The 25668-nt window shown below is 36.3% G+C and overlaps 1 protein-coding gene across 5 annotated transcripts in view; it reads left to right on the plus strand.

The window, feature by feature from the left end:
* Positions 1-25668, plus strand: part of KLHL8 (kelch like family member 8) — a 59512-nt gene that overhangs the window by 21963 nt on the left and 11881 nt on the right. For 3 of the 5 annotated variants that reach the window (XM_010383131.2, XM_030920100.1, XM_030920103.1), the window contains exons 2-6: positions 3136-3502; positions 11864-12412; positions 14564-14750; positions 19334-19477; positions 21053-21164. In XM_010383131.2, coding sequence (XP_010381433.1) covers positions 3287-3502; positions 11864-12412; positions 14564-14750; positions 19334-19477; positions 21053-21164 — 1208 coding nt within the window. In that variant the 5' untranslated portion in view covers positions 3136-3286. The remainder of the gene's footprint in view (positions 1-3135; positions 3503-11863; positions 12413-14563; positions 14751-19333; positions 19478-21052; positions 21165-25668) is intronic. The other 2 variants (XM_030920107.1, XM_030920113.1) reach the window with 2 other exon arrangements.

The raw sequence follows: 25668 nt of genomic DNA on the forward strand, positions 1-25668 counted from the left end.
TACTAGGAAATTGACTTTGATACATTGTCTATTTTATTCAAATTTCACCTGTTTTACATGCATTCGTGTGTATGTGTATGTTATCACGTGTAGATTCATATGATCAAGATACAGTACAGTTCCATCACAAGTATCTCTTGTGCTACTCATTTATAACCACAGCTACTCCTCTCCTCTCATCCTTCCCTAACCTCTGGCAAACAATAATCTGTTCTCCACCTCTATAACCTTGTCATTTTGAGAATGTTATATAGATAGAATCCTACTGTATGGCTTTTTTTATTGAGCATACTTTGAGATTCATCCAGGTTGTTACATGTTTCAATAGCTTGTCCCTATTGCTGAGTAGCATTCCTGAGTCTCTGCCTGTAATTGGAAGTGGTTAGTCCATTTATATTTAATGTGATTATTGATACTGTTGCGTTTAAATCAACATCTTACTCAGGGATCAGCAAACTATGAGCTTGGGAATTAAATCACACTCACCAAGTGTTTATTCTTTGTTTATTTATTTTATTTTATTTTATTTTGTTTTATTTTATTTTATGAGACACAGTCTTATTCTGTTGCCCAGGCTGGAGTGCAGTGGTGTGATCTCAGCTCACTGCAGCCTGCGCCTCCTGGGTTCAAGTGACTCTCGTGCCTCAGCCTCCCAAGCAGCTGGGGTTACAGGCGCGCACCACCATGCCTGGCTTTTTGTATTTTTTAGTAGAGACGGGGTTTTGCCATGTTGGCCAGGCTGGTCTCGAACTACTGACTTCAGGTAGTCCACCCACCTCAGTCTCCCAGAGTGCTGGGATTACAGGCATGAGCCACCACACCCGGCAACTAAGTGGTTTTTTTTTTTTTTATAATTAAAGTTTTATTGGAACATGGCTATATTTATTTATTTACTATTGTCTGTGACTGCTTTTGTGTTACAATGACAGAGTTCAGTAGTTGTGATAGAGACCCATATGGCCCAGAAGGTCAAAAAATATCTACTCTGTGGCCCTTTACAGAAAAAGTTTTTAAGCCCTGATTATGCTATTTGTTTTCTATTTGTCCCATCTGTTCTTTGTTGATTTTGCAGCAGGAATGTGAATTTAGAAGAGATATTACAGTGACTGGTGCCTGTTAGAATATCTATATATGCTTTCCTCAGATAACATTTTAGACCTGACAGAAGGTGTCTGTATTCGTTTTTTATTGTGTGTAACAAATTACCACAATTTAGTGGCTTAAAATAATATGCATTTATTATCTCACAGTTGCCGTGCATCAGGAGTTTGGGCACAGTGTAGTTGGGTCCTTTGCTTAGGATCTCATAAGACTGCAATAAAGCTATTGGCCAGGCTGTATTATGAAGAGGTTCAATTATGGAGAAATCTGCTTCCACACTTACTCAGGTCATTGGCAGAATTCATTTCCTTGGAGCTGTATGATTGAGGGCCTGGCTTTTTACTGACTGTCAGGTGAAAGCCTCTCTCAGGTCCTAGGGATTGCCTGTAATTCCCTGCTACTTGGCTGTCTCCATGGTGGTTTGCTTTTCAAGGCCTGCAGGAGAACTTCTTACTCCAGTCTGCTCACACAGTATTCTATAATGTAACGTAATCAAGAGAGTGACATCTCATCACTTTCCCACATTCTGTCAATTAGAAGCAAGTCACAGGCTCTTCCTGCATGCAAGGGATTTATATGAAGACATGACTCATTAAGGATCACTATCATGTATGTCTGCCACAGAAACCATAAGAAGGCATTAATAACTATAATCTATAACCTTACATTGACCATTTTGATTTCTGTCAAAAGCTGGAAATGATGAGATTAACAATAAAGAACCTAATATAGCTAAAGTTCTGGTTAGAATATTTACAGTTTTCTGAAACTACATAATAAGCAGAGCTATCCACTCTGATAATGCCAATATTTTAAACAAGCACTTGTAAATTCATTATTGTATTTGATGTATTTCTCAGGATAGTGCCATGAGGGAGATAGGTATCCCTGTTTATAGATGAAGAAACTGAGGATTAGTAAAGCCTCAGTTTTACAAATTACACAGCCTCAAAAAAAATTACACAGCCAGTGAGTGATGGAATAGGTGTCTATTTATTAGTAACTTGAAATCCTCTGTTCTTGTCAGCAAAGTAGAATTGTAGCATAGAATTATTGATGGTGTGACTGTTCATCAAATATGCTTTGATGATGAGGAAAGTTTGATTTGGTATGTAAATACTAATAAGTTCTATCTAAAAATGCAAATGAAATGAGATCTTTATAAGAGTGCAGCATTTCGTATGTTTGGCAGTACAATATTTCTAATCCTCAAAATGTTTCCTTAAGTGGTATCTCTATTTTACAGAAGAGATCGAGGTCTAAGCGGGTTGTCATTTGCTCAAGCTCATATATTTGGTATGTGGTAGAACCATAATCTGACTTCAGAATCTAGGATGAACCTAGTTCAATCAAAATATCCTTCTGTTTTGGCCTTGCATTACTAAATTGTATAGCTGGAAGGCAGCTATATTAGTGTTTTACTGTATATCTCTATTCCAGTAATTTCATCTCTACTTAATTGTTATCTGTTAAGTGGGGTTGTTTATCTACACTTGGATGAGAAAGTCCTTAGTGAACTTTACCTATCATCTGTAGGATCATGTTGTTCTGCTAAAAAAAAAAAAAATCCGAGTTAAGTCTCAAAACTTAACTTTTTCAGTTCATGGCTGTGTGTGGTGGTTAAAGCATGTAATCCCAGCACTTTGAGAGGCCTAGGTGGGCAGATTGCATGAGCCCAGGAGTTTGAGACCAGCCTGGGCAACATGGAGAAACCCCGTCTCTGAAATAAAAATTTAAAAATAGAAAAATTTTAGTAGTCCATAGCCTTTCTCTTTGAAGATAGCATATTACACATCTCAAAAGTCATGTGCTCAAATCAGTTGTTCCTGTTGGATTTTAAAGGAGTTCCTTTATTGATATAAAATAATTAGCAGAAGTGAATTATGTGTTATTTAGCATAAAAACAAAGTTTTTTGTTCTTTTATAAATAATAATTGATATAGTTATTTTGCATGTATAGTATTAACAAATTATAGTTAACAATAATTTTTTTCTTTTGGTTTGTCTCTATGTGTTTTATTATTGATTTTTCAGTCACAGCAAACTGTACAATGGCAGTTGAGTGGGTTTTGAAAAACGTCTGAATTGTAGTGTCTACATCTACCTTCTGCCTTCTCCCTACCCTTTGAAAAAGAATAAATGACATGTTTGAGAAGAGAGCTATATTGAAAGAGGAATATTGCAAATGGCTTCAGATTCTGTGAATACTAAACAAGCTAGGAATCACATTACAAAGGGGAAAAGGCAACAACAGCACCAGCAAATAAAGAACAGATCCTCAATTAGTGATGGTGATGGAGAAGATTCCTTTATTTTTGAAGCAAATGAAGCTTGGAAAGATTTTCATGGTTCTCTTCTTCGATTTTATGAAAATGGAGAACTCTGCGATGTCACACTCAAGGTGAGATTGCCTTTTTTCTACTTTTCTCAGGCCGCTTCAGTGTAATATGCAAAATGGGGTTTCTGTAACCACACAAGGCAAATTTTGTTGCTATACATAGTTGATACAGTTGGAGTGCTTTTAGTCTCAATCTTTTTTTTTAGTGTAGGAGAAAGGACATAGAGGGCAAATGAAGAGAAGTTAGAATAAGATAAAATTATTGTACCAATTTAATGTTGATATTCATTATTTCTTAGTTAACTTCTGAGAGTTCTGAAACCCTAGAACAACAAATATTATTAGTGAAATTAATAAATTGCTGTTGACCAGATAAGCTTTTCACTTGTGAATTTAAATAACTTGGTGTATTTGCTTACTCTGAATACAGAAGTAAGTTAGAAGTCAGCAATTTTGGATTGTTTACTCAGCTAGTGATTTACTGTATATCTCTATTCCAGTAATTCAATCTCTACTTCATTGTTTTCATCTGTTAAGTGGGATTGTTTATCTACACCTGATAGTGAAATATAGTCTACTTAACCTTAGATGAGAAAGTCCTCAGTGAACTTTGCTCATGATCTATAGGATCATGTTGTTCTCCTAAAGCAACCAGTTTTAATAAAATTGGAAAAGTGATAAAGCAGTATGGAAAAGCCTGTGTTCTGATTGTTTCTCATTACACATTTAAAGTACTTTCTTCTTATCTCTCAGTGAAATATTAAAACTTTTTTGTTAACTCTTGGGCTTAAGCAGTCCTCCTGCCACAAGTGTCTGAGCAGCTAGGACTAGATGCATGCACCACCATGCCTGACGAATTAAAAAAAAATTTTTTTTAGAGATGGGTCTTGCTATGTTGCCCAGGCTGGTCTCAAACTCGGTCTCAAATGATCCTACTGCCTTGGGCCTCCCAAAAAGCTGAGATTATAACTGTAAGCCACTGTGCTAATGGTAGATAATTATTTCTCATAGTTCTGAAGGTTGGGAGGTCTAAAATCAAGGTACCAGCAAGTTTGGTGTCTGGTGAGGGCTGCCCTCTGTGCTTCCAAGATAGTGCCTTATTGCTGTATCCTCCAGAGGGGATAAACACTATGTCCTCACATGGAAGGCAGAAGGACAAAATGGGCCTAAGCTAGTTCCCTCCAGTCCTCTTTTAAGGCACTAATCCATTCATGAGCACAGAGCCCTTATGATTTCATCATTTCCCAAAGGTTCCCCCTCTTAGTATTAGTACAGTGGGGATTAAGTTTCAACACATGATTTTGGAGGACATTTAGAAGATAGCACAGACATAATTTGATAGAAGAGAAAAATAATAATGGAGAAAGTGATCCTATGTTTAACACGTAAGCATTCTGTATTAAGAAATTTTAAGATTCTGTGTTTAAGGAAGATTACCTTTTACTTCATCCATTCAGCTAGTAAATCAGTATTTTAATCTTTTTCATGTTTCTCAGAAAGGTGGTATAATCATGTGCCACGTAAGGACATTTTGGTCAACGATGGACCCCATATACAATGGTGGTCCCATAAGATTATAATGGAGCTGAAAAATTCCTATCACTTAGTAATGTTGTAGCTATCATAGTGTCCTAGCACAGTGCATTACTTACGTGCTTGTGGTGATGCTGGTGTAAACAAACTTACTGCATTGCCAGTTGTGTAAAAGGTATAATACATGGTTATGTATAGTACCTAATACCTGTTCATGCTAATAAATGATTGTGTTACAGGTTTATGTATTTATTGTACTTTTTATTATTGTTGTAGAGTGTACTCCTGCTACTTCTAAAGAAAAGAACATTACTTAAAAAAAGAAAAAAATTGCAGAAAGTTGATTCTTAACAAAAAACAAGAAAAGAAAAAATGTTAACTGTAAAAACAGCCTTAGGCAGGTCCTTCAGAAGGTATTCAAGAGTAAAGCATTATTACTATAGGAGATGACGGCTTCATGTGTCATCTCCTTTCTAGTAGGACAAGATCTGGAGGCGGAAGACAGTGATATGGATGATCCTGACTTGGTATAGATGCAGGCTAATGTCTGAGTTTGTGTCTTAGTTTTTAACAAAAAAGCTTAAAATGTAAAAGAAAAAAAGTTTAAATAGAAAAAAGCTTTTGGAATAAGCATATAAAAATATTTGTGTAGAGCTATGCAATGTGTGTGTTTTAGGCTAAGTGGTATTACAAGAGTCAAAAGGTTTTAAAAAAATTAAAAAGTTTATGGAAAAAGTCACAGTAAGACATGGTTAATCATGAAAGAAAGAAAAATATTTTTTAAAATGTAGTGTAGCGTAAGTGTACAGTGTTTGTAAAGTCTGCAGTAGTGTACAATAAAGTCCTAGGCTTTCCCATTCACTCACCACTCAATAATTCACCCAGAGCAACTTCAGGCCCTGCAGCTCCATTCATAGCAAATACCTTATACAGGTATACTTTAAAAAAATATATTTTATACCGTATTTTTACTGTACCTTTCCTATGTTTATATGTTAGATATGCAGATAGTTACCATTGTGCTACAGTTGCCTACAGTGTACAGTACAGTAACAGGCCATGCAGGTTTGTAGTCTGGGAGCAACAGGCTGTACCATATAGCCCAGGTATGTAATAGGCTATACCATCTAGATTTCTGTAAGTACACTCTGTGACATTTGCACAATGATAAAATCACCTGACACATTTCTCAGAATATATCCCCATCCTTCAGTGACACATGACTGTATTAGAACTGCTTACCACAGCCTACATGTGTAGTATAACCTACATACCTAGGCTATATGGTATAGCCTGTTGTCGCTGGGATATAAGCCTGCGTAGCCTATTACCATACTGAAAACTGTAGGGATTTGTAACCCAATGGTATTTGTTTATCTAAACATATCTAAACAGAAAAGGTACAGTAAAAAGTGGGCAAAGGACATGAACAGACACTTCTCAAAAGAAGACCCACAAGTGGCCAACAAATATATGAAAAAATACTCATCATCACCAGTCATTAGAGGAATGAAACCAGATACCATCTCACATCAGTCAGAATGACTTTTGTTAAAAAGTCAAAAAATAACAGATGCTGGCAAGGCTGTGGAGAGGAGGGAACACTTACACACTGTTGGTGGGAATGTAAATTAATTCAGCCACTGTGGACTGTGGAGACCAGTTTGGATTCTTGTCAAAGAACTGGGAGTTGAACTGCCATTCAACCCAGCAATCCTTCTGGTGGGTATATACCCAGAGGAAAATAAATCATTCTATCAAAAAGACACATGTGTACGTTCATTGCAGTGCTATTGGCAAATAGCAAAGATACAGAATCAGCCCAGGTGCCCATCAGTGGTGGATTGGATAAGAAAAATGTGTTATATTTACACTATGGAATACTACACAGCCATAAAAAAGAATGAAATCACATTATTTGCAGCAACATACATGCAGCCGGAAACCAATATCCTAAGTGAACTAATAAAGAAGCAGAAAACCAAATACCACTTGTTCTCACTTGTAAGTGGGAACAAAATACTGAGTAAACGTGGTCATGAAAATGGGAAAAATAGTGGAGAATACAAGATGGGGGAGGTAGGGAAGGTGGTGGGGGTATGAATTGAAATAAACTGTTTATTTCATGTTGTGTATTATGCTTACTACCTAGGTTATAGATTCATTTATACACCAAATCTCAGCATGATGCAATATATCTGTGCAACAGACCTACATATGCACCCCTAATTCTAAAGTAAAAGTTGAAAAAACCAAAAAATATATATATTTATTTATAAATTATAATTTATATAATTATTTATAAATATATATTTACAATAAAATAAAAATATAAATTTAAAATAAAAATAAAACTCTAAGAATGAAGGAATAGTAAAATTTTTTTACTTTATAAGGGGAAAGGACAGATTATAGGCTTATTTTATTATTTTGAGACAAGGTCTTGTCCTGTCACCCAGGCTGGAGTAGAGTGATGCAATCGTGGGTCACGGCAAGTGTCACGATTATTCTTACTCACGAAGTTATGCAACTGTATATCTACTATAATAGTATTTACGGTAATTAAAAAGTCATAATGTAAATGTCAAAACAACATTGAAATGGTAATGAATAATATGCATGTAGCGTAAAATATTAGATATTAAAGAAATGCTTGCATGAGTTGCTAATGATGAATGTTAAAGTATATTAGAGTAGAAGGGCATTTTTCAAATACTGATATGGAAAATTTCCTGTATATATAATGGTTAATAATACTAAGATAAAATTTAACTTTTTCTAATTTTTTTTTTTTTTTTTTTGAGATGGAGTCTCACTCTGTCACCCAGGCTGGAGTGCAGTGGCACAATCTCAGCTCACTGCAACCTCTGCCTCCCAGGTTCAAGCAATTCTCCTGCCTCAGCCTCCCAAGTAGCTGGAACTACAGGCACGTGCCACCATGCCCGGCTAATTTTTTTTGCATTTTTAGTATAGATGGGGTTTCACCATGTTAGCCAGGATGATCTCCATCTTCTGACCTCCTAATCTGCCCTCCTTGGCCTCCCAAAGTGCTGGGATTACAGGTGTGAGCCGCCATGCCCAGCCTTTTGTTTGCTAAACTTTTTTAAGTGAAGTGGAAATAGTTTACAAAATAAATGTTAACCATGGTGAACTCTTTTTTTTTTTTTTTTTTTTTTTTTTTTAAATAGCAACAAAAGCACAGATTTGTTGAAATGAAAGTACACTCCACAGAGTGGAAGTGGGCTCGATCAAGTGGCGCTCAAGAGCCATGATGGAGTCCTAACTAGTGGAGTTAGGAATGCTTTATATGTTGATAGTCAAGTGCTTTACTAATCCAAAAGCCTTTTTTTCATTGTATTTCCATTCATATTGGGTAATCTCTGGAAAATTACTCAAGAGTTTTTATTAATGGTTGGTATTTCAAGCTTTTTAAACAGAAGTCTAAGGAATTATTTAATGAATGTTGATATTCTACATATTTTAATACTGAAGTGTGACATTTTTCCCTGAGTATTGTTAAGTTTAGCCTAAAGCTCCCGCCTTACGTATTTTAAGCTTGGCCTAAAAGTTTCTCTGTACACAGTGAACTGTAACCTAACTGGATGTGTAAACAGACTGCTACCTACTCTTGTGCTAATCACTGAGTTTCAGCCAATCATAGGCAACCAATTGTCCAACCTTTGTTCAAGTAAGGCAGACCCTGAGCTGTAACTGACCCATCTGTTTCTGCACCTCACTTCCGTTTTCTTTGTGCCACCTTCCTTTTATCTGTCTGTAAATAATTTTTGACTATGCAGCAGCACCAGAGTCTCTTTGAACCTATTCTGGTTCCAGGACTGCCCAATTCTTGAATCCATGTTTGCTCAGTTAAACTCTGTTAAATTTGTCTAAGGTTTTTCTTTTGTGATAGTATCTTGAATTAGTCACATGTTCACTGATCTAACAAAGAAAGAATATAAATTAGAAAATTAACGAGTATCAGGTACGTGTAGTATTTATGTAATTCTAAATTATATGGTAGTGTCTAATATTATGTAACTTGTATGTTTTTCATCCAGTTTTAAATATCAGATCTTTAGACTTAGATTCCTTTCATTTTCAAATTTCTAATGAAATGATTTTGGTAATTGGTAATTATTTTTATGTACCAGAGAAAGAAAATGTACAAATAAACTTTCAGGAATGTAATGAACTATGTAACATCAAAGGAGAATCACTGCATTAAAAAGCCAAATTTTTGGCTGTTCCTATTTATACGTGTGGCTCAAAGATCTTTATAAAGTAAAGATGGATATTTATTCTAAAAGGGTACGTGGGGTGTATGTGTTAAATCGCCACATTTTCGTTTATTTGAATCAAGATTCAAATAGAATTGTAAAGGGACAGAATCTTATTAAAAACAACATGAAAATGACTTGCTGGCCATTGATTTGTACAACTTGAATGGCAAGTGTTAAAATAATGGTTATCTAGAAATTGTAGAACCATATTTTATGATACTATTATGTAGGAGAGTGTTGGCAAGTTATTTAATGGAGCAGGTTTAAGTCATGTGAGACTTACAAATATTTACATAGAAACTGAATCCCGGTGGTGGCATGTGGAAATAATTTTTTAAAGGATATGCTTAGGCTATTTAAAAATTACTTAGTATCAGATTTCAGATCCCATTTTAGAGCTGACGTGAATTTGAAAACATGCCAAGCTTTATGTTATAATCTACATTACAACTTTAGTCTGAATGGAATCTAAATCCTGCCTTGTGAGTTCTGTGAAAAAATTTAATATAGCATAACAGACAGAAATGATTGTCTTGTACTTGCTGAAATAAGTGATACTGGTTCTTCCACATTAGTGAAGAAAGACTGAGGAAGAGGCTTTTATAAGCAAAACCATTTATACATTTGAACACTCCAGAAGTTGTCATTTAAAAATTATTTCTCAGTGAGGTACAACTGTAGGTTTTTTTTTTTTTTTTTTTTGAGACGGAGTCTCGCTCTGTCGCCCAGGCTGGAGTGCAGTGGCCGGATCTCAGCTCACTGCAAGCTCCGCCTCCCAGGTTTATGCCATTCTCCTGCCTCAGCCTCCCGAGTAGCTGGGACTACAGGCGCCCGCCACCTCGCCCGGCTAGTTTTTTTTGTATTTTTTAGTAGAGACGGGGTTTCACCGGGTTAGCCAGGATGGTCTCGATCTCCTGACCTCGTGATCCGCCCGTCTCGGCCTCCCAAAGTGCTGGGATTACAGGCTTGAGCCACCGCGCCCGGCCACTGTAAGTTTATTATATCATCAAAACACTACATGAAAACAGGAAAATTGTTTAAATAGTACTATAACTGTTACTTGTATTTGATTAATGTAAACTCCTGGGAAAATGGGATAAATTCTATATTAAAAAGATATCTGCCCACTCAGTACCAAAAACTTCCAGATGTAAATAAAAATTTTAGTGTAAAACATAAAATCATAAAAGTAGTATAAAAAATATGTGAAGTAAATATAGAATATTAGAATGATTCCCGTTTCTAGCAGGGTACCTAAAACAATAAATAAAAAGACTTCATTTAATTATATAAAAATCCATTGGGAGAGAATAAAATTTGTAAGCAAACTAAAAGAGAAGTTTGAAATATATATGACAAATACCTAATACTCTGATTATATGAGGAGTAGTTATAAAAAATGTGTAGTTCATAGAAGAAATACACATAGCTCAAAATTTATAAATGATTCGATCTTAGAGAGAGAAAAAATGATAAACAATGAGATCTTTTTATTCATCAAATTGGCAACTATGGCCCGGCATGGTGGCTCACACCTGTAATCTTAGTACTCTTGGAGGCCGAGGCAGGAGGATTGCATGAGCTCAGGAGTTTGAGATCAGCCTGGGCAGCATAGACTTTGTACAAAAAAAAAGTGTTTCTTAACACTCAAGATATGGTGCAAATACTGTAAGAAGCTCAGAAATGGACAGTTTGACAGTATGTATTCACGTATTCACATTGTATCCTTTGAAGCAGCATTTCTACTTTTAAGAGTTTATCTGTTGGAATAATAGCGAATGTGAAGAAAGATTTAGTTACAAAGAAGTTCACTGCTGTGCTGTTTGTAATAGCACACTGTTGGAAGCTATCTGATTTTTCAATAATTAAGGTGATGAGATTGCAGTGGTTTTTTTTTTTTTTTTAACTGCTCTTATGTGAGCTATATCATTTCAAGATAATGTAAATAGAAAATTAAAAAATCTTAGTTGAGCTCATAGTAAATACTACTAAATACTCTGTGCTTCAGTTTTCTGATTGATAAATTGTGGATAATACTAGTACTTACTCACAGGGGTGTTGGGACAGTTGAGTTAGTATATGAAAAGCACTTAGAAGGCCAGGCTCTGTGTCTCATGCCTGTAATCCTAGCACTTTGGGAGGCCAAAGTGGGTGAATCACTTGAGCCCAGGAGTTTCAGACCAGCCTGGGCAGCAAGGCAAAACCCTGTCCCTACTGAAAAATCCCAGCTACTTGGTAGGCTGAGGCAAGAGAATCGCTTAAACCCAGGAGGCAGAGGTTGCAAGTGAGCTGAGATTGCTCCACTGCTCTCCAGCCTGGGCAACAGAGCAAGGTCGTGTCTCAAAATAAATAAATAAATAAATAAATTGTGTGTGTGTGTGTGTATGTATATGTATGTATATATATGAGATATGTGGTTAATTTGGAAAATGAAAATTGCTTGACTTTAAGAAACTGGCCTACATTGAAAGTAAGTGACCAAAGGTTCGCCTTGTAAAAAGATACTCTAAATTTGTCTGGAAATTATGTTCCTGTTACAAACACATGTTAAATGCTGACCTGAAGCTGATTTTGATATTAAACTGAATCTTTCTTGGTTTCTTTTGAACAGGTTGGCTCAAAGCTAATCTCTTGTCACAAGCTGGTATTGGCTTGTGTTATTCCCTACTTTAGAGCCATGTTTCTTTCTGAAATGGCCGAAGCCAAGCAAACGCTCATTGAGATAAGAGATTTTGATGGTGATGCAATAGAAGACTTGGTAAAGTTTGTCTATTCTTCACGGCTCACTTTGACTGTTGACAATGTCCAGCCTCTTTTATATGCAGCCTGTATTCTGCAGGTTGAACTGGTGGCTAGAGCTTGTTGTGAATACATGAAGTTACATTTTCATCCCTCCAATTGCCTGGCAGTAAGAGCCTTTGCAGAAAGTCACAATCGAATAGACTTAATGGACATGGCGGATCAGTATGCCTGTGAGCATTTTACTGAAGTAGTGGAGTGTGAAGACTTTGTAAGTGTATCACCCCAGCACCTCCATAAGCTTTTGTCCTCCAGTGATCTAAATATTGAAAATGAAAAGCAGGTCTATAATGCTGCCATCAAGTGGCTACTTGCCAATCCTCAGCATCATTCCAAATGGTTGGATGAAACACTTGCACAGGTAGGGGCTGAAATAAGATTTCACACAGAAATGAAATGATACGGAAGCAAATCAACATGCTTCATTTATTATGAAAAGTGTAGATTATTTGAAGGAATATAGAAATTATTGATGTAATAAATGATAAAAATGACTTTTAGCTCTCTAATTTTCCTATTAACTTGCTGTGCTGTTTCAGGATAATTCTAAATTTGTCACATTTGAATTACCAGTATCATTCTCTGCTTTTTAACCTGAATATTTAAAATATTCCTTTGGGATACTAATGATGAATATTTTATTTATGCCAGTAGAAAATGGTTTGAGGAAACAGCTCTAAATTAATATAATTTATAATTATTGTTTTGTGATGAAGTTTCTAAATTAATGAATTATTTTGCTAATAAAAGTATAGTTATTCCTAATGTGTGAAGGTTTATTATGTAAACAACCATAGGACATCACTTTCTGTTTTCTTCTTTCACCATAGTTTGACTTTTTAAACCTCAGAAATGTGTCTCATTGTTACTGTTGTTATTTTTCACTGTCGATAGCAGTTACCAGGATAAGAAGATTGTAGGCCCTCGTGATCTTTTTTTCTTTTGTCTTCCTCCCCTCTCCTTTCTCTCTCTTCCCGCCTTCCCTTCCTCCCTTTTTTCCTTTCTTCATTTATTCCTGAGAAGTAAAATGATGTTTTACTATTTAAGAGTGTTCCTATTTACTTATTTTTTCTAAATTAAATGCTTTATTAAAACTAGTGCTTATTAAAAGCACTCAATGATAATCTTGTGATATTTATTTATTTATTTATTTATTTATTTATTTATTTATTGAGGCAGAGTCTGGCTCTGTCACCCAGGCTGGAGTGCAGTGGCTGGATCTCAGCTCACTGCAAGCTCCGCCTCCCGAGTTTACGCCATTCTCCTGCCTCAGCCTCCCGAGTAGCTGGGACTACAGGCGCCCACCACCTCGCCCGGCTAGTTTTTTTTTTGTATTTTTTTAGTAGGAACGGGGTTTCACCGTGTTAGCCAGGATGGTCTCGATCTCCTGACCTCGTGATCCGCCCGTCTCGGCCTCCCAAAGTGCTGGGATTACAGGCTTGAGCCACCACGCCTGGCAATCTTGTGATTTTTAATAACAAAGTTTCTTAATAGCATTATCAGAAAGTTAAACAAATAGTAAGAAGAATGAAAGTGCTTATAATTACCAGTGTTGTCATTTTAGATATTTATAGGCAGATGAAGTAAACCTGTTCAAAGTGTGATGATAAGACATATTTTTTCAAGTGCATATCACAATATTTATGCATTCATATGAGTATCAAAATTCAGAACACGTTTGAATCTTCAACTTTTGAAATGGAAAGTTTCATTATCATGCAGCTATATCTTATTTGTGTATATGTGTTTTTCTTTAAGATGGTAAGGCAGACTTCATTCAAGGAGGGGGCCATAACAGTAGATATAGGGACTGCTGCAACAAAGTCTTGCAGCTGGGGAGAGAGACCGGACTCAACCCCTTACGTGTGTGTGCTTTTAACTCAAAATAGCATTACCTGGTTTCATCATCCCCTTTAATCCATTGGAAAATCAGTGCATCTTTAATAGAGGAATGGCGAATGCCTCTGTTGAAAAAGGGGATGCATCCCTGAGTTAGTATATTCCCTTCCAAGATCATTGATTTGAAGAAAACAACGCTTGTTACAGATGTTAATTTTTACATTTTTAAGTTAGAAATCACATTTCCCTATGTTTAATCTTAGCTTAAAAAGACAAAAGAACAAAGCCCAGCACTTTTGTTTTGATTGTACCTTTATCAACAGAAGGGCCTTGTGATTATGTCAGTACCGTTTTTGGAAGTAAGCAATTTGAAGATAATTCAATTATAAAGCCTATTTAAACCTATATTTAAAGTGGGTGGATGTAATTTAACGTGTAGTCTGATTTCATTTGAGCTGGAAATGAATACTGGAAATTGCTTTAGAATTTGGCACGTTGAATTTCATGAACATGTTAGATTTCATGAAGTAACAAATTTTAAAAAGAGAACATGCTGCAGTAGAAGTGGAGAATTACCCATCTTATTTTCACCTTTATTTGATACAATTTTTAGACTTTATATTTTCCCAAGAAAATATAAAATGTATTATATTGCAACTATTCATGATCTTAGGTTCGTCTGCCATTGTTGCCGGTTGATTTTCTTATGGGTGTTGTGGCAAAAGAACAGATTGTCAAGCAAAATCTAAAATGTAGAGATTTACTGGATGAAGCAAGAAATTACCATCTTCACTTGAGTAGCAGAGCAGTACCTGACTTTGAATACTCCATTCGAACTACCCCAAGGAAGCATACTGCTGGTAACCAAATTATTTTGTCAACTCTCCTGGATGGATCTTTGTTGTATTTGAGGGTTGTTCTTGTGTGCCCAAACTTAGTTGTAATATAATTAGTGTCTGATTGCCTTAAAGTAATAATTAGCAAATACGGTTTTATATATGTATTTATCATTTTTACTGTACAGTATTTAGTTTTACTAATAAGCCAGTTTTTCAAAAAGCCATAATCAGTCCTATATACTCTGCAGAGCCTACTGAAATATCTCTTCTTTTGAAATCTTCCCCGACTCTGAACTTGCTTTACTATGTTGCATTTTCATTTATTCATTTGACATGTCTTGAGTTCTTCAAAGACAGCTGAGTATCTTATTTAGGTTTCTATCCCTGGGGCCAAGCGTGGAGCTCGAAATATATTGTGTGTCTAAATATTTGTTTTTTCATTTTACCAAATAAAAAGGGCACTAAACATAGCTAACATTTGTATAATGGGTTGTATTAAACTGTTAGAATCTAAAGCCCTTATGTTTTAGGAGGCATGCAGTTTCACCTTTATTTGATACAATTTTTAGGCTTTATATTTTCCCAAGAAAATATTTCATGTTCACTTCTTTTTCTTGAGACATTATGCTATAAGAAGTATCACTTTTTAATAAAATATTTATAAAGTGTAATATATTTGAGACATGAGGGAATACATGAGGTTCAGAAATTTAGGGAAGAGGTGCCCTGAATAGAGACTTCCTCTATATATGGTGCTATCTAAATATGCAGTTATCAAATAATGAGGTCTTTGAAGTAGCCTGAAAACAACATGATTATGTTCTACTCATGATTATGAGTAGAATGAAATTTTATCTAGGTAATACAAAGAAACGCTGAAAGTCATACACCTACCTATGAAGAAGTAGTTCTTCTAGATAATTAGTTTAACATGCAACTAATTATCCTCATTTTCTATAGGTTGATGTAAAGAATTAATTTTCTTTTTTTTTTTTTTTTTGAGACAGAGTCTCACTCTGTCACCCAGGTTGGAGTGCAGTGGCACGATCTCACCTGGCTCACTGCAAGCTCCACCTCCCAGGTTCATGCCATTCTCCTGCTTCAGCCTCCCGAGTAGCTGGGACTACAGGCGCCCGCCACCATGCCCGGCTAATTTTTTTTGTATTTTTAGTAGAGACGGGGTTTCAATGTGTTAGCCAGGATGGTCTCGATCTCCTAACCTTGTGATCCGCCCACCTTGGCCTCCCAAAGTGCTGGGATTACAGGCATGAGCCACTGCGCCCACCCCAATAATTCATTTTTTTAGTTACGTAGCTTTTTTGTTGTGAATTTAGAAAGTCAAGGTATTTGATGAAATTCTTTAAATTCAGAGTGGGATTCAAATAACATCTTAGCAGCCTAGGTTATATGCCAAAATGTACTAGATAGTCATATAAATGATCTCTTAAATGACTGAAGGAACTTTATGTAGTAGGTTTTAGTGAAGGATTTGATCCTCATTTTGAAATAGGTGGTTTTATTCCATTTTAAGGATGAGGAGACTAAGAATTAAGTTAAAAATATGCTGAAGGCCACACATAGGAATAGCAGAAAAAGAGTGTGCATCCTGGTCTTTTACTTTTATTTTAGTTACTTTTTTTTTTTTCTTCCATACTTTGTTCCTGTGTGAACTATATAGATGAAATGCTAGTTTCCACTTAAAGAAAATCTAATCAAAGATTAATGTTACATTCTGGGTTTATAATCCTAGCTGTGCCATTGAACATCTGTAATTTTGGGCAAATTCCTTAATCAGGGCATTGGTTTTCTTTTTTTTTTTGAGGCCAAGTCTCACTCTGTCACCCAGGCTGGGGTGCAGTGGTACTTTCTCAGCTCACTGTGCCTGCCAGGTTCAAGAGATTCTCGTGTGCACCACCATGCCAGGCTATTTTTTTTTTTTTTTCATATATTTAGTAGAGCCAACCATGTTGGCTAGGCTGGTCTCAAACTCCGGGCTTCAAGTAATCCGCCTGCCTCAACCTCCCAAACTGCTGGATTACAGGTACGAGCCACTGCGCCCAGCCCAACTTATAAACAGATTTCTTAATCAAGGCCTCCGTTTACTTATAAACAGTTGGACTAAATGATCTTCGCAGTTTCTTCCAACCATTTTTTTTTTAATTAAAAAAATTTTTTTGAGACGAGATCTTGCTCTGTCATCCAGGCTGGAATGCAATGCTGCAATCACAGCTCACTGTGCCTTGAACCTCCTGGGCTCAAGCAGTCCTCCTCCCTCAGCCCTCTGAGTAGCTGGAACCACAGACACATGCCCAGATAATTTTTTTTCTTTTTTGTAGGGAGTGGGTCTCACCATACTGCCCAGGCTGGTCTCGAACGCCCGGGCTCAAGTGATTCACCCACTTCAGCCTCCCAAAGGGATTATGGGTGTGAGCCACCACACCTAGCTGCTCTTCCGACTTTACATTTATCTAACTTAAAATATTGAATTAGTTGGAAAAGATAGCACAGGCAGCTTCAAGGCATTCATTTATGCAGTCATTCTGCAAACATTTATTAAGTGCCTACCATGTGAAGGGCTCAGGGTTAGGCGTAAGAAATGCAGGCACATACAGAATATAGCCAGACTTATGTTGGAATAACTTGTCTGGTCTAGGAAAATAGACATTTGAATAAATAAATGCAGTAAAGTCTTAGCAGGTGCTTTTATATCATCATAAGCTATAATGGGACTTACAAAGAAAACAGTAGTTATTTTTATCTTGGAAGAGTCAGAAAAGGTTTTATAGAGAAAGTAAACCTTAGCCTTAGTTGTGAATAATAAATAAATGTTCTTCTGAATGCTAGTTAGGGTAAGGGTGTTCAGTTCATTTTACAATTATTGAATGCCTAGTACATTGCAAGTACTGTGCTAGTCCGTATTCATGCATGATTGCTTAATACACAGTCTTAACCTACCTTAGACTCTAGTAACAGATGTTGGCATAATGGATCATTTTAATACTATGTGTTAAATAAATGCTAATTACCAAAAGTGCTATAGGAACACCAAAGATGTGTACTATATGCATAGTTGCAGGAGCATGAAGTTTAAGAGAGAGAAAGAGGGGAGGAGATTGGGTTAGATCCTGGAAGACCTTTATGCTGTGATACGGTTTTACCTTGTAAGGCAGCCTTTGCTGCTCAAAGTGTGAAGGAAGTGGTCGCCCCTGGACCAGCAGCATCAGCCTTCACTTGGGAACTTGTAGGAAATGCAGATTCTTGGATTTATCTCAAACCTACTGAATTAGAAACTCTGGAAGTCAGGCCCAGCAATCTGTGTTTTATGCCCTTCAGGTGATTCTGCATTACACTACACTCTTTTTTTTTTTTAATTGTGGTTAAATATATGTAACAAAATCTGCCATTTTAAGCATTTTTTGTCTTACTACTTTTTAGAGACAGGGTCTCGCTCCATTGCTCAGGCTGGAGTACAGTGTTGCAATCATAGCAGACTGTGGCATCGAAATCATGGGCTCAAGTGATCCTCCTGCCTCAGCCTCCTATGGGGTTGGGACTACAGGCATGCCCCACCACACCTGGCTAATTTAAAAATTTTTTGTAGAGATGGAGGTCTTGTTCTGTTGCCCAGGCTGGTTTCCAACTCCTGGCCTCAAATGATCCTCCTGCCTCAGCCTCCCAGAATGCTGGGATTACAAGCATGAGCCACTGCACCTGCCCATTTTAACCATTTTTAAGTGTACAATTCAGTGTCATTCACTGAAGTTTTTGAGAAGTACTGGTGTAGGTAATGGAAGGCTATCAAAAGAGCCTTTTCGTTAGTGTACTATGTTTACAATCTGAACGCAAAAAGACAGCTTAGTATTAAGAGATGACAGGATTTTGCGGTAGTTAGGTAATAGTTGATGAGAGCATGAACTGTTCCCAGTGGCACTGGGAACAGAGAGGAACAGATAGAACACCACAGGAAAGGAAGAGATTGTTTAGGTAGGCAAGGAGGGGAGATCCTTTTGAACTTGTTGGGTTTAAGGTGTCTGTGGGACATCAAGTGGAGATGTGGCTTAGAAATGTATGTGGGAAGGTATTATGATATAGGTGGAATCTAAAACAAAGGGATGAACTTTTCCTATAACAAAAAGTGTGTGAGAAATGGACTAAGGATGGAACATGGAAAACATAGAAGGAAATAAATGATTGGAGATAAAAGGAAACTGATATTATAGAAATCAAGGAAGTAAGATGTTTCCCAAAAAATGGGATGATCAGCATATCAAGTGCTACAATTGTGTTCAATATGAAATTAACTTAGAGGCCGATTGGTTTTGTTACAACCTTAGCAAGAGTAATTTTAGATGGTACGTGAGAGTATAGACCATATTGTAGTGGGATATTAGCAAGCAGAGATAGTTGATATACCCTATTCTATGAGGGGACAGGAAGAAAATTTTATTAGATTTATAGTAACATAATAACATACTATCCAAATAACTTTTTGTGTGTGTCTTTTTACTTTTACTCAAAGTTTTGACTTTCTAAATATTTTCCACCCTAATTTTGTTTTCATTTGGCAGCTATGATTTATCTCTATTTTGTGGCTTTACCTTTAGGTGTGCTGTTTTGTGTAGGTGGTCGAGGTGGATCTGGTGACCCCTTTCGCAGTATTGAATGCTATTCTATCAACAAAAACAGTTGGTTCTTTGGACCAGAAATGAATAGTCGAAGGCGACATGTGGGTGTAATCTCTGTGGAAGGTGGGTCCACTTTGTCTGAAATATCACATGATCACAATGCTCTTTTAAAAGTATTTCAACTTTGAAAATGTATTTTTTATATAAGAAAATGACTAAATTGTAAATTATTTTTAAATAAAATGCTGGTTAGTGATAATTTACTTGCTTTGTGCCACAGATACTCAGTGCGCATAATGTGGAGATGAATATCAGAGAAAAGAGATATAAAGAGTTAAAATAAACTATTCTGAGTTATATAGTTACCAAAAAACTAAACCAAGGAAAAATGTTTATTGAACCCAAATTATAATTACATATCAGTTTTTTAAATACCCATCTTATTTTAATACTCATTCCTGAAAATGAATTAATTGTAGAATCATGGATAAATTGTCGGAAAACTCTAAAAGGTCACTTTTTTATTATAAAAGTATAAATGAATTTTTAACATTATAAAAACATTTTCATAAAAAATGAAAACCACTTGCAACACAAACACCCAGAAATAGTCACAGTTAACATTTTGGTGTACAGTCTTTCCTGTCTTTCTCTGTGTATTTTTGTTTGTATCATCTAGGAAAAAAGTTGATCATATTAACAGTTTTATGGAGATTGAGGAGGGAGGATCATTTGAGGCTGGGAGTTCAAGACCAGCCTGGGCAATGTAGGGAGACCTCATCTTTACAAAAAAATTTAAAAATTTAGCCAGATGTAGTGGTGCATGCCTGTGGTCTCCGCTACTCAGGAGGCTGAGGTGGAAGGATCACTTGAGCCTAGGAGTTTGAGGCTGCATTGAGCAGTCATAATGGCACTGCACTCCAGCCTGGGTGACAGAGCAAGACCCTGTCTCAAAAAGAAAAACCAAACAACAAACAAGTTTTGTGTGTGTGTGTGTGCATGCGTGCGCACGCAAACCAGTTTATATATATGTATTTTTTGTTTTGTTTTGTTTTATGTTTTTGAGATGAAGTTTCGCTCTTGTTGCCCAGGCTGGAAGGCAGTGGTGCGACCTCAGCTCACTACAACCTCCGCTTCCCGGATTCAAGCAATTCTCCTGTCCCAGCCTTCCGAGTAACTGGGATTACAGGCTTCCACCACCGCGCCCGGGTAATATTTTGTATTTTTAGCAGAGACAGGTGTTCACCATGTTGGTCTCGAACTCCTGACCTCAGGTGATCCACCCGCCTTGGCCTCCCAAAGTGCTGGGATTATAGGCATGATCCACTGTGCTCGGCCACCAGTTTTATATGTTAAAATATAACCTAATCAGAGCGTTTCTCCATTTTATTAAGCATTCTTTGAAGGCATGATTAGTGATTTCGTCTACCAAGTAATAAAAAGTTGGGAAACCTAAAAGGGGCGATAAATATTAGAGCATTTACTAATAAATAACTTCATGTAGAACAGCATGTTTAGTGCAAGCTTACATTGATTTTTCATTCAACTACTGAAATGACATTGATGATCATGTTGAACAGAACAACAATTGTTGAAAATTAACTTCTGGTGACATTTTAATTTTATAATGTTTATATATGTAACATTAATATTATGAATTTATTTGGAGTCAAATGAAAATACTTCTCTGTTTGACAGGTAAAGTGTATGCAGTAGGTGGACATGATGGAAATGAACATTTAGGTAGCATGGAGATGTTTGATCCTCTCACTAATAAATGGATGATGAAGGCATCAATGAACACAAAGAGGTAGATCAGCATGGAAAGTTATTTTGAACTGATGGTGGAAATAAGATTTCTTAAAATTTAAAGGCCTTATTTTAAACTTTTTTTGCTACTTTAAAAACTTTAAATACCTTCTCAAACACATTTTGTTAGCATGTCCAAGGTGATACTTTGTTACCACCTTTTAGTTTTTTTAAGAATTAAAAACGCAGTTGTGTTTTGGAGTACTGTATGGTAGTCACGGTTTTCACTTATACATGAGCATTGATTTTTAAAACTTTTTATTTTGAGATAATTTTAGTTTATTCAGAGAAGTTGCAAAAATATTAAAGTTTCTGTGTACCAGTGGTTCTCAACTGAAGATGATTTTGCCTCCTCTATGGGACACTTGGCAGTGTCTGGAGACATTTTTGGTTGTCACAGCTTGGGGATGGGAAAATTGCTGTTAGCATCTATGGGAAGAAATCAGAGATGCTGCTAAAGATTCTACAGTGCAGAACAAGGATCTTCTAGCCCAAATGCCAGTGGCAAAGATAATGCCAAATGCCAGTGCTAAGATGGCAAAACCTTGCCACTTACCCTGCCCCTGGCTTCCCATAATGTTAACATGTTACACAGCCATAGTGGTTTTTGAAATTAGCATTGGTACAGTACTATTAATCTGTAGAATTTTTCGGTCATTTTCCCCACACATCCTTATGCTTCTTATTGATTTTTCTTGTCTAATTGTATTGCCTAATAATCTAATGCAGGTGAATAGTGGCAGAGACAGTAGGTGTTTTTGTCTTGTTCCTGATCTTATTTTTTTTTTTTTGAGACAGAGTCTCGCTCTGTCGCCCAGGCTGGAGTGCAGTGGCCGGATCTCAGCTCACTGCAAGCTCCGCCTCCCGGGTTCACGCCATTCTCCTGCCTCAGCCTCCCGAGTAGCTGGGACTACAGGCGCCCGCCACCTCGCCCGGCTAGTTTTTTGTATTTTTTAGTAGAGACGGGGTTTCATCATGTTAGCCAGGATGGTCTCGATCTCCTGACCTCGTGATCCGCCCGTCTCGGCCTCCCAAAGTGCTGGGATTACAGTCTTGAGCCACCGCGCCCGGCCTCCTGATCTTATTAGAAAAGTATCTAGTGTTTTGCTGTTAAATAAGATACTGACTTTAGGACTAAGGTATCTATATTTTTATCATGTTAATAAAATAGTCCTCAATTTCTCTTTTCTTCATTGATTTTTATCCTGATGAACAGTAATATTTTAAGTTATTGCTTACATATTTATGTTCCCATTTACATATTTATGTTCTAATATTTATATTCTCATCAACATAAACTGGAATATATGTTGATTAATGTATCAGTCTAAAGGGGAGATTTTCAGTGACATACTTAGTACTCTAACCTGCTTGACACTTTTATTAATGACTCGAATACCAAATTTTTAGATATCCTAAGGTGGAAAGATCACTAAGGCATGTGACCACATTAGGATTCCAAAGACAGAGTAGACCACATATACTCTAGACAAAAACCTAAAAAATGTTAAAATGAGAGTTATTGGTTAAAACCTGCCTTAGGTATTTTAAAAACTCAATCACATGAGCACAACATAACATGGTGGGAAATCAGGTTTTTGTTTCAAATGGAGAAAAGTACCTGAACCATTATGAAACACAGCTCTTAAAAAAAGGAAAGGAAAAAAGTGAATATAATAGAGTTGCCTACATTAAAAAAAGCGAAGCCTTAGGTTAAGGGAGTTTGTAGTTTTATTGTTCTTGACACTGATCTCTCCGTATCTATAGCTGTGTTGTTGAAGTAGGATATATAACACCAGTGGGGGTATGAGAATAAAAGATTAGAGTCTCTGTACATTTTTAAAAATTTATTTTGGGTGGATGTTTTATAATGAACATAACTTGTTAGTACACGAATGTGTTTATAATTTGAAAATAAGATACATAGAAGGTGCACAAAAATGGATTGTTATAAATGTGAGAATGATAATCTGGAATGCATGTAAGAAAATTAGTGGGTTAGTAATACATCTGAAAACCATGTTATCTACAAAAAATAGTTGAAGTTTTATGATCTGGAGGCAAGAAAACTTACAGGAGTAACTAGATATTGTAAGAGGTGTATGTTGCTTTACTACGAAGGAATAAATATTTATTTATGATTCAGTATAGTAGCAGTGAAGCATACTGTAATTCCTCCCAGTGTCTGGAATTGTATTGTCAGAAGGATCACATATATTTTGCACCAAATGGGAGATTAAATTTTATTGTCTATTATTTTTCTTTTTCAACTTTATTGTTCTGTAAATGGCATGAGGATTTCAAAGACTGAGCTTAATAATTTATATGAAACTAGAGAATAGAATAATTCTGCCTCTGTGTCAGAGTGAAAATATAATGCAAGAAGAGAGAAGAGGGCTATCTTAGTAAATATTGAAAATATCGCTGAAGAGTTTCTTTTAATAAAACTGCAGGTGGGCCTGGCACAGTGGCTCATGCCTGTAATCCTAGCACTTAAGGGGCCGAGATAGGCAGATTACCTGAGGTCAGGAGTTTGAGACCAGCCTGGCCAACATGGCAAAACCGTGTCTCTACTAAAAATACAAAAATTAGCTGGGCATGGTGGCGAGTGCCTGTAATTCCAGCTGTTTGGGAGGCTAAGGCATGAGAATCGCTTGAACCCAGGAGGTGAAGGTTGCAGTGAGCTGAGATTGCGCCATTGCGCTCCAGTCTGGATGACAAGAGCAAAATTCTGTCTCAGAACAAAAAACCTGCAGGTGATATATATATATATATATGACATATAGTGATACATATGTTAATATATATAAATGTATCACCCACGGTTTAATTAAAAGAAACAAACCTGAACTAGTAAAACCATACCTCAGATACTGTGGCTTATATGGTTGGCAAATTAGCACCATTCTATAAGAGTTAAAAATGACTTGTTATCAAAATGAGCAATTAAAAACTAAACTACATATGGGGATATGTTGCCTCTAATTTTCTGTTTTTGAATAATATAACAATATTTTCAACTAGTTTTTGCTTCATGTGTTAAAATATGAAAGATTGAAAAGAAATGTGAAGACATTTTAAGTTTTTCTCCCTCTCGTGAGAAAGAATCCTAGAAAAAAAAAAAAGCTAGTCTTAAACTGTTATCTCCCACTGTCTACAAATGACATTTTAATACTTTAATAGGGAGTGATTTAATAGGGAGTGATTTATACTATGAGATAACTACAATGTAAGCTATACAGAGGCAGAGATATTGGCTATGTTTTTTACTGCTGGTAGCAAAAAACAAAGTGGTATCTTTACCACTTGGTATGTCTTGTGGTGGGCATTTACAACTTTTTTGTTGAATAGGTAAGTGAATCTTTAGACATGCTGTCAGGATGATGGGTTTCAACAGACTCACAACTTGAACAAACATCGGTGTCCATTTCAGTGGAAAGATGAAATAAAAAAATAAAGATAACCGATATTTCACATGTGAAAATTTATTGAAATGCATACTAAAAAGATTATTTGGGGGTATATAAGTTATAAACAAGTAATATGACAAAATAATTGTAGCTCTATTATTTTTCACACAGATTGTAAATGCTCAGGGCATATTTTAAAAGATTACAGAAATTCAACTGCTGTTTTGCTAGAGAAGTTTCATCCAGTCTTTGGCAAAAACCAACATAATAACAGGGATATAAGGATTAAAAAAGTACTTTGGGATTTTTATCTCCCATTTTATAGGATCAGATTTTCTTTTCAGAGAACTTCTGCATACAAAATGGAGAAGGGATTTGAGGATGACCAGAGTGAAAACAGTCTGACAGACCAAAAAGAGTTATTGTAATTCTTCATCCTTTGATGTAAAGAAATAATGGCGGCTTGGACGATAGAAATTGAGATAGAGAATAGAGGACATATTTGAAAGATAGTTCAGAGGTGTAGAGTCAAAAAGACTTTATGATAATTAGAAAGAACAATTAGATAGAGGCAAAGATGATTCTTCAGTTTCTGCCTTTAGCAACTGGATAGGTAGTATGATTTCTGAATTAGGAAAGCAACATGGTGAACGGGATAAAATTTTTGCTTGTTTTGTGATGGGGGTGTATTAGTTTTCTGTGTCTGTGTAACAAATTGCCACCAATTTAGCAGCTTAAAATAGCACCCATTTATTAGCTCACTGTTCAAAAGTGATACAGATTTTGCTGGGCTTTCTACTTAGGGTCCCACAAGGCCAGAATCAAGAGGTTGGGCTAGGCTTTTATCTGGAGGCGCTGGGGAAGAAGCCACTTCCAAGGCCATTTAGGTTATTGATAGAATTCAGTTCCTTGTGGCTATAGGACTGAGTTTCTCATTTTTATTGGCTGTTGGCTACGAGACACTGTCAGATCCTTTCCACATGTCACCCCCCCACCACCTTCAAACAAGTAGTGGCACACTGCATTCACCTGGTTTTTTGAATTTCTGACTACCAGCTGGAGAAACCTCTCTGCTTTTGAAGGTTTGTTTGATTA

The sequence above is a fragment of the Rhinopithecus roxellana genome, chromosome 2 (genome assembly GCF_007565055.1).
Source record: "Rhinopithecus roxellana isolate Shanxi Qingling chromosome 2, ASM756505v1, whole genome shotgun sequence".
Taxonomy (NCBI): domain Eukaryota; kingdom Metazoa; phylum Chordata; class Mammalia; order Primates; family Cercopithecidae; genus Rhinopithecus; species Rhinopithecus roxellana.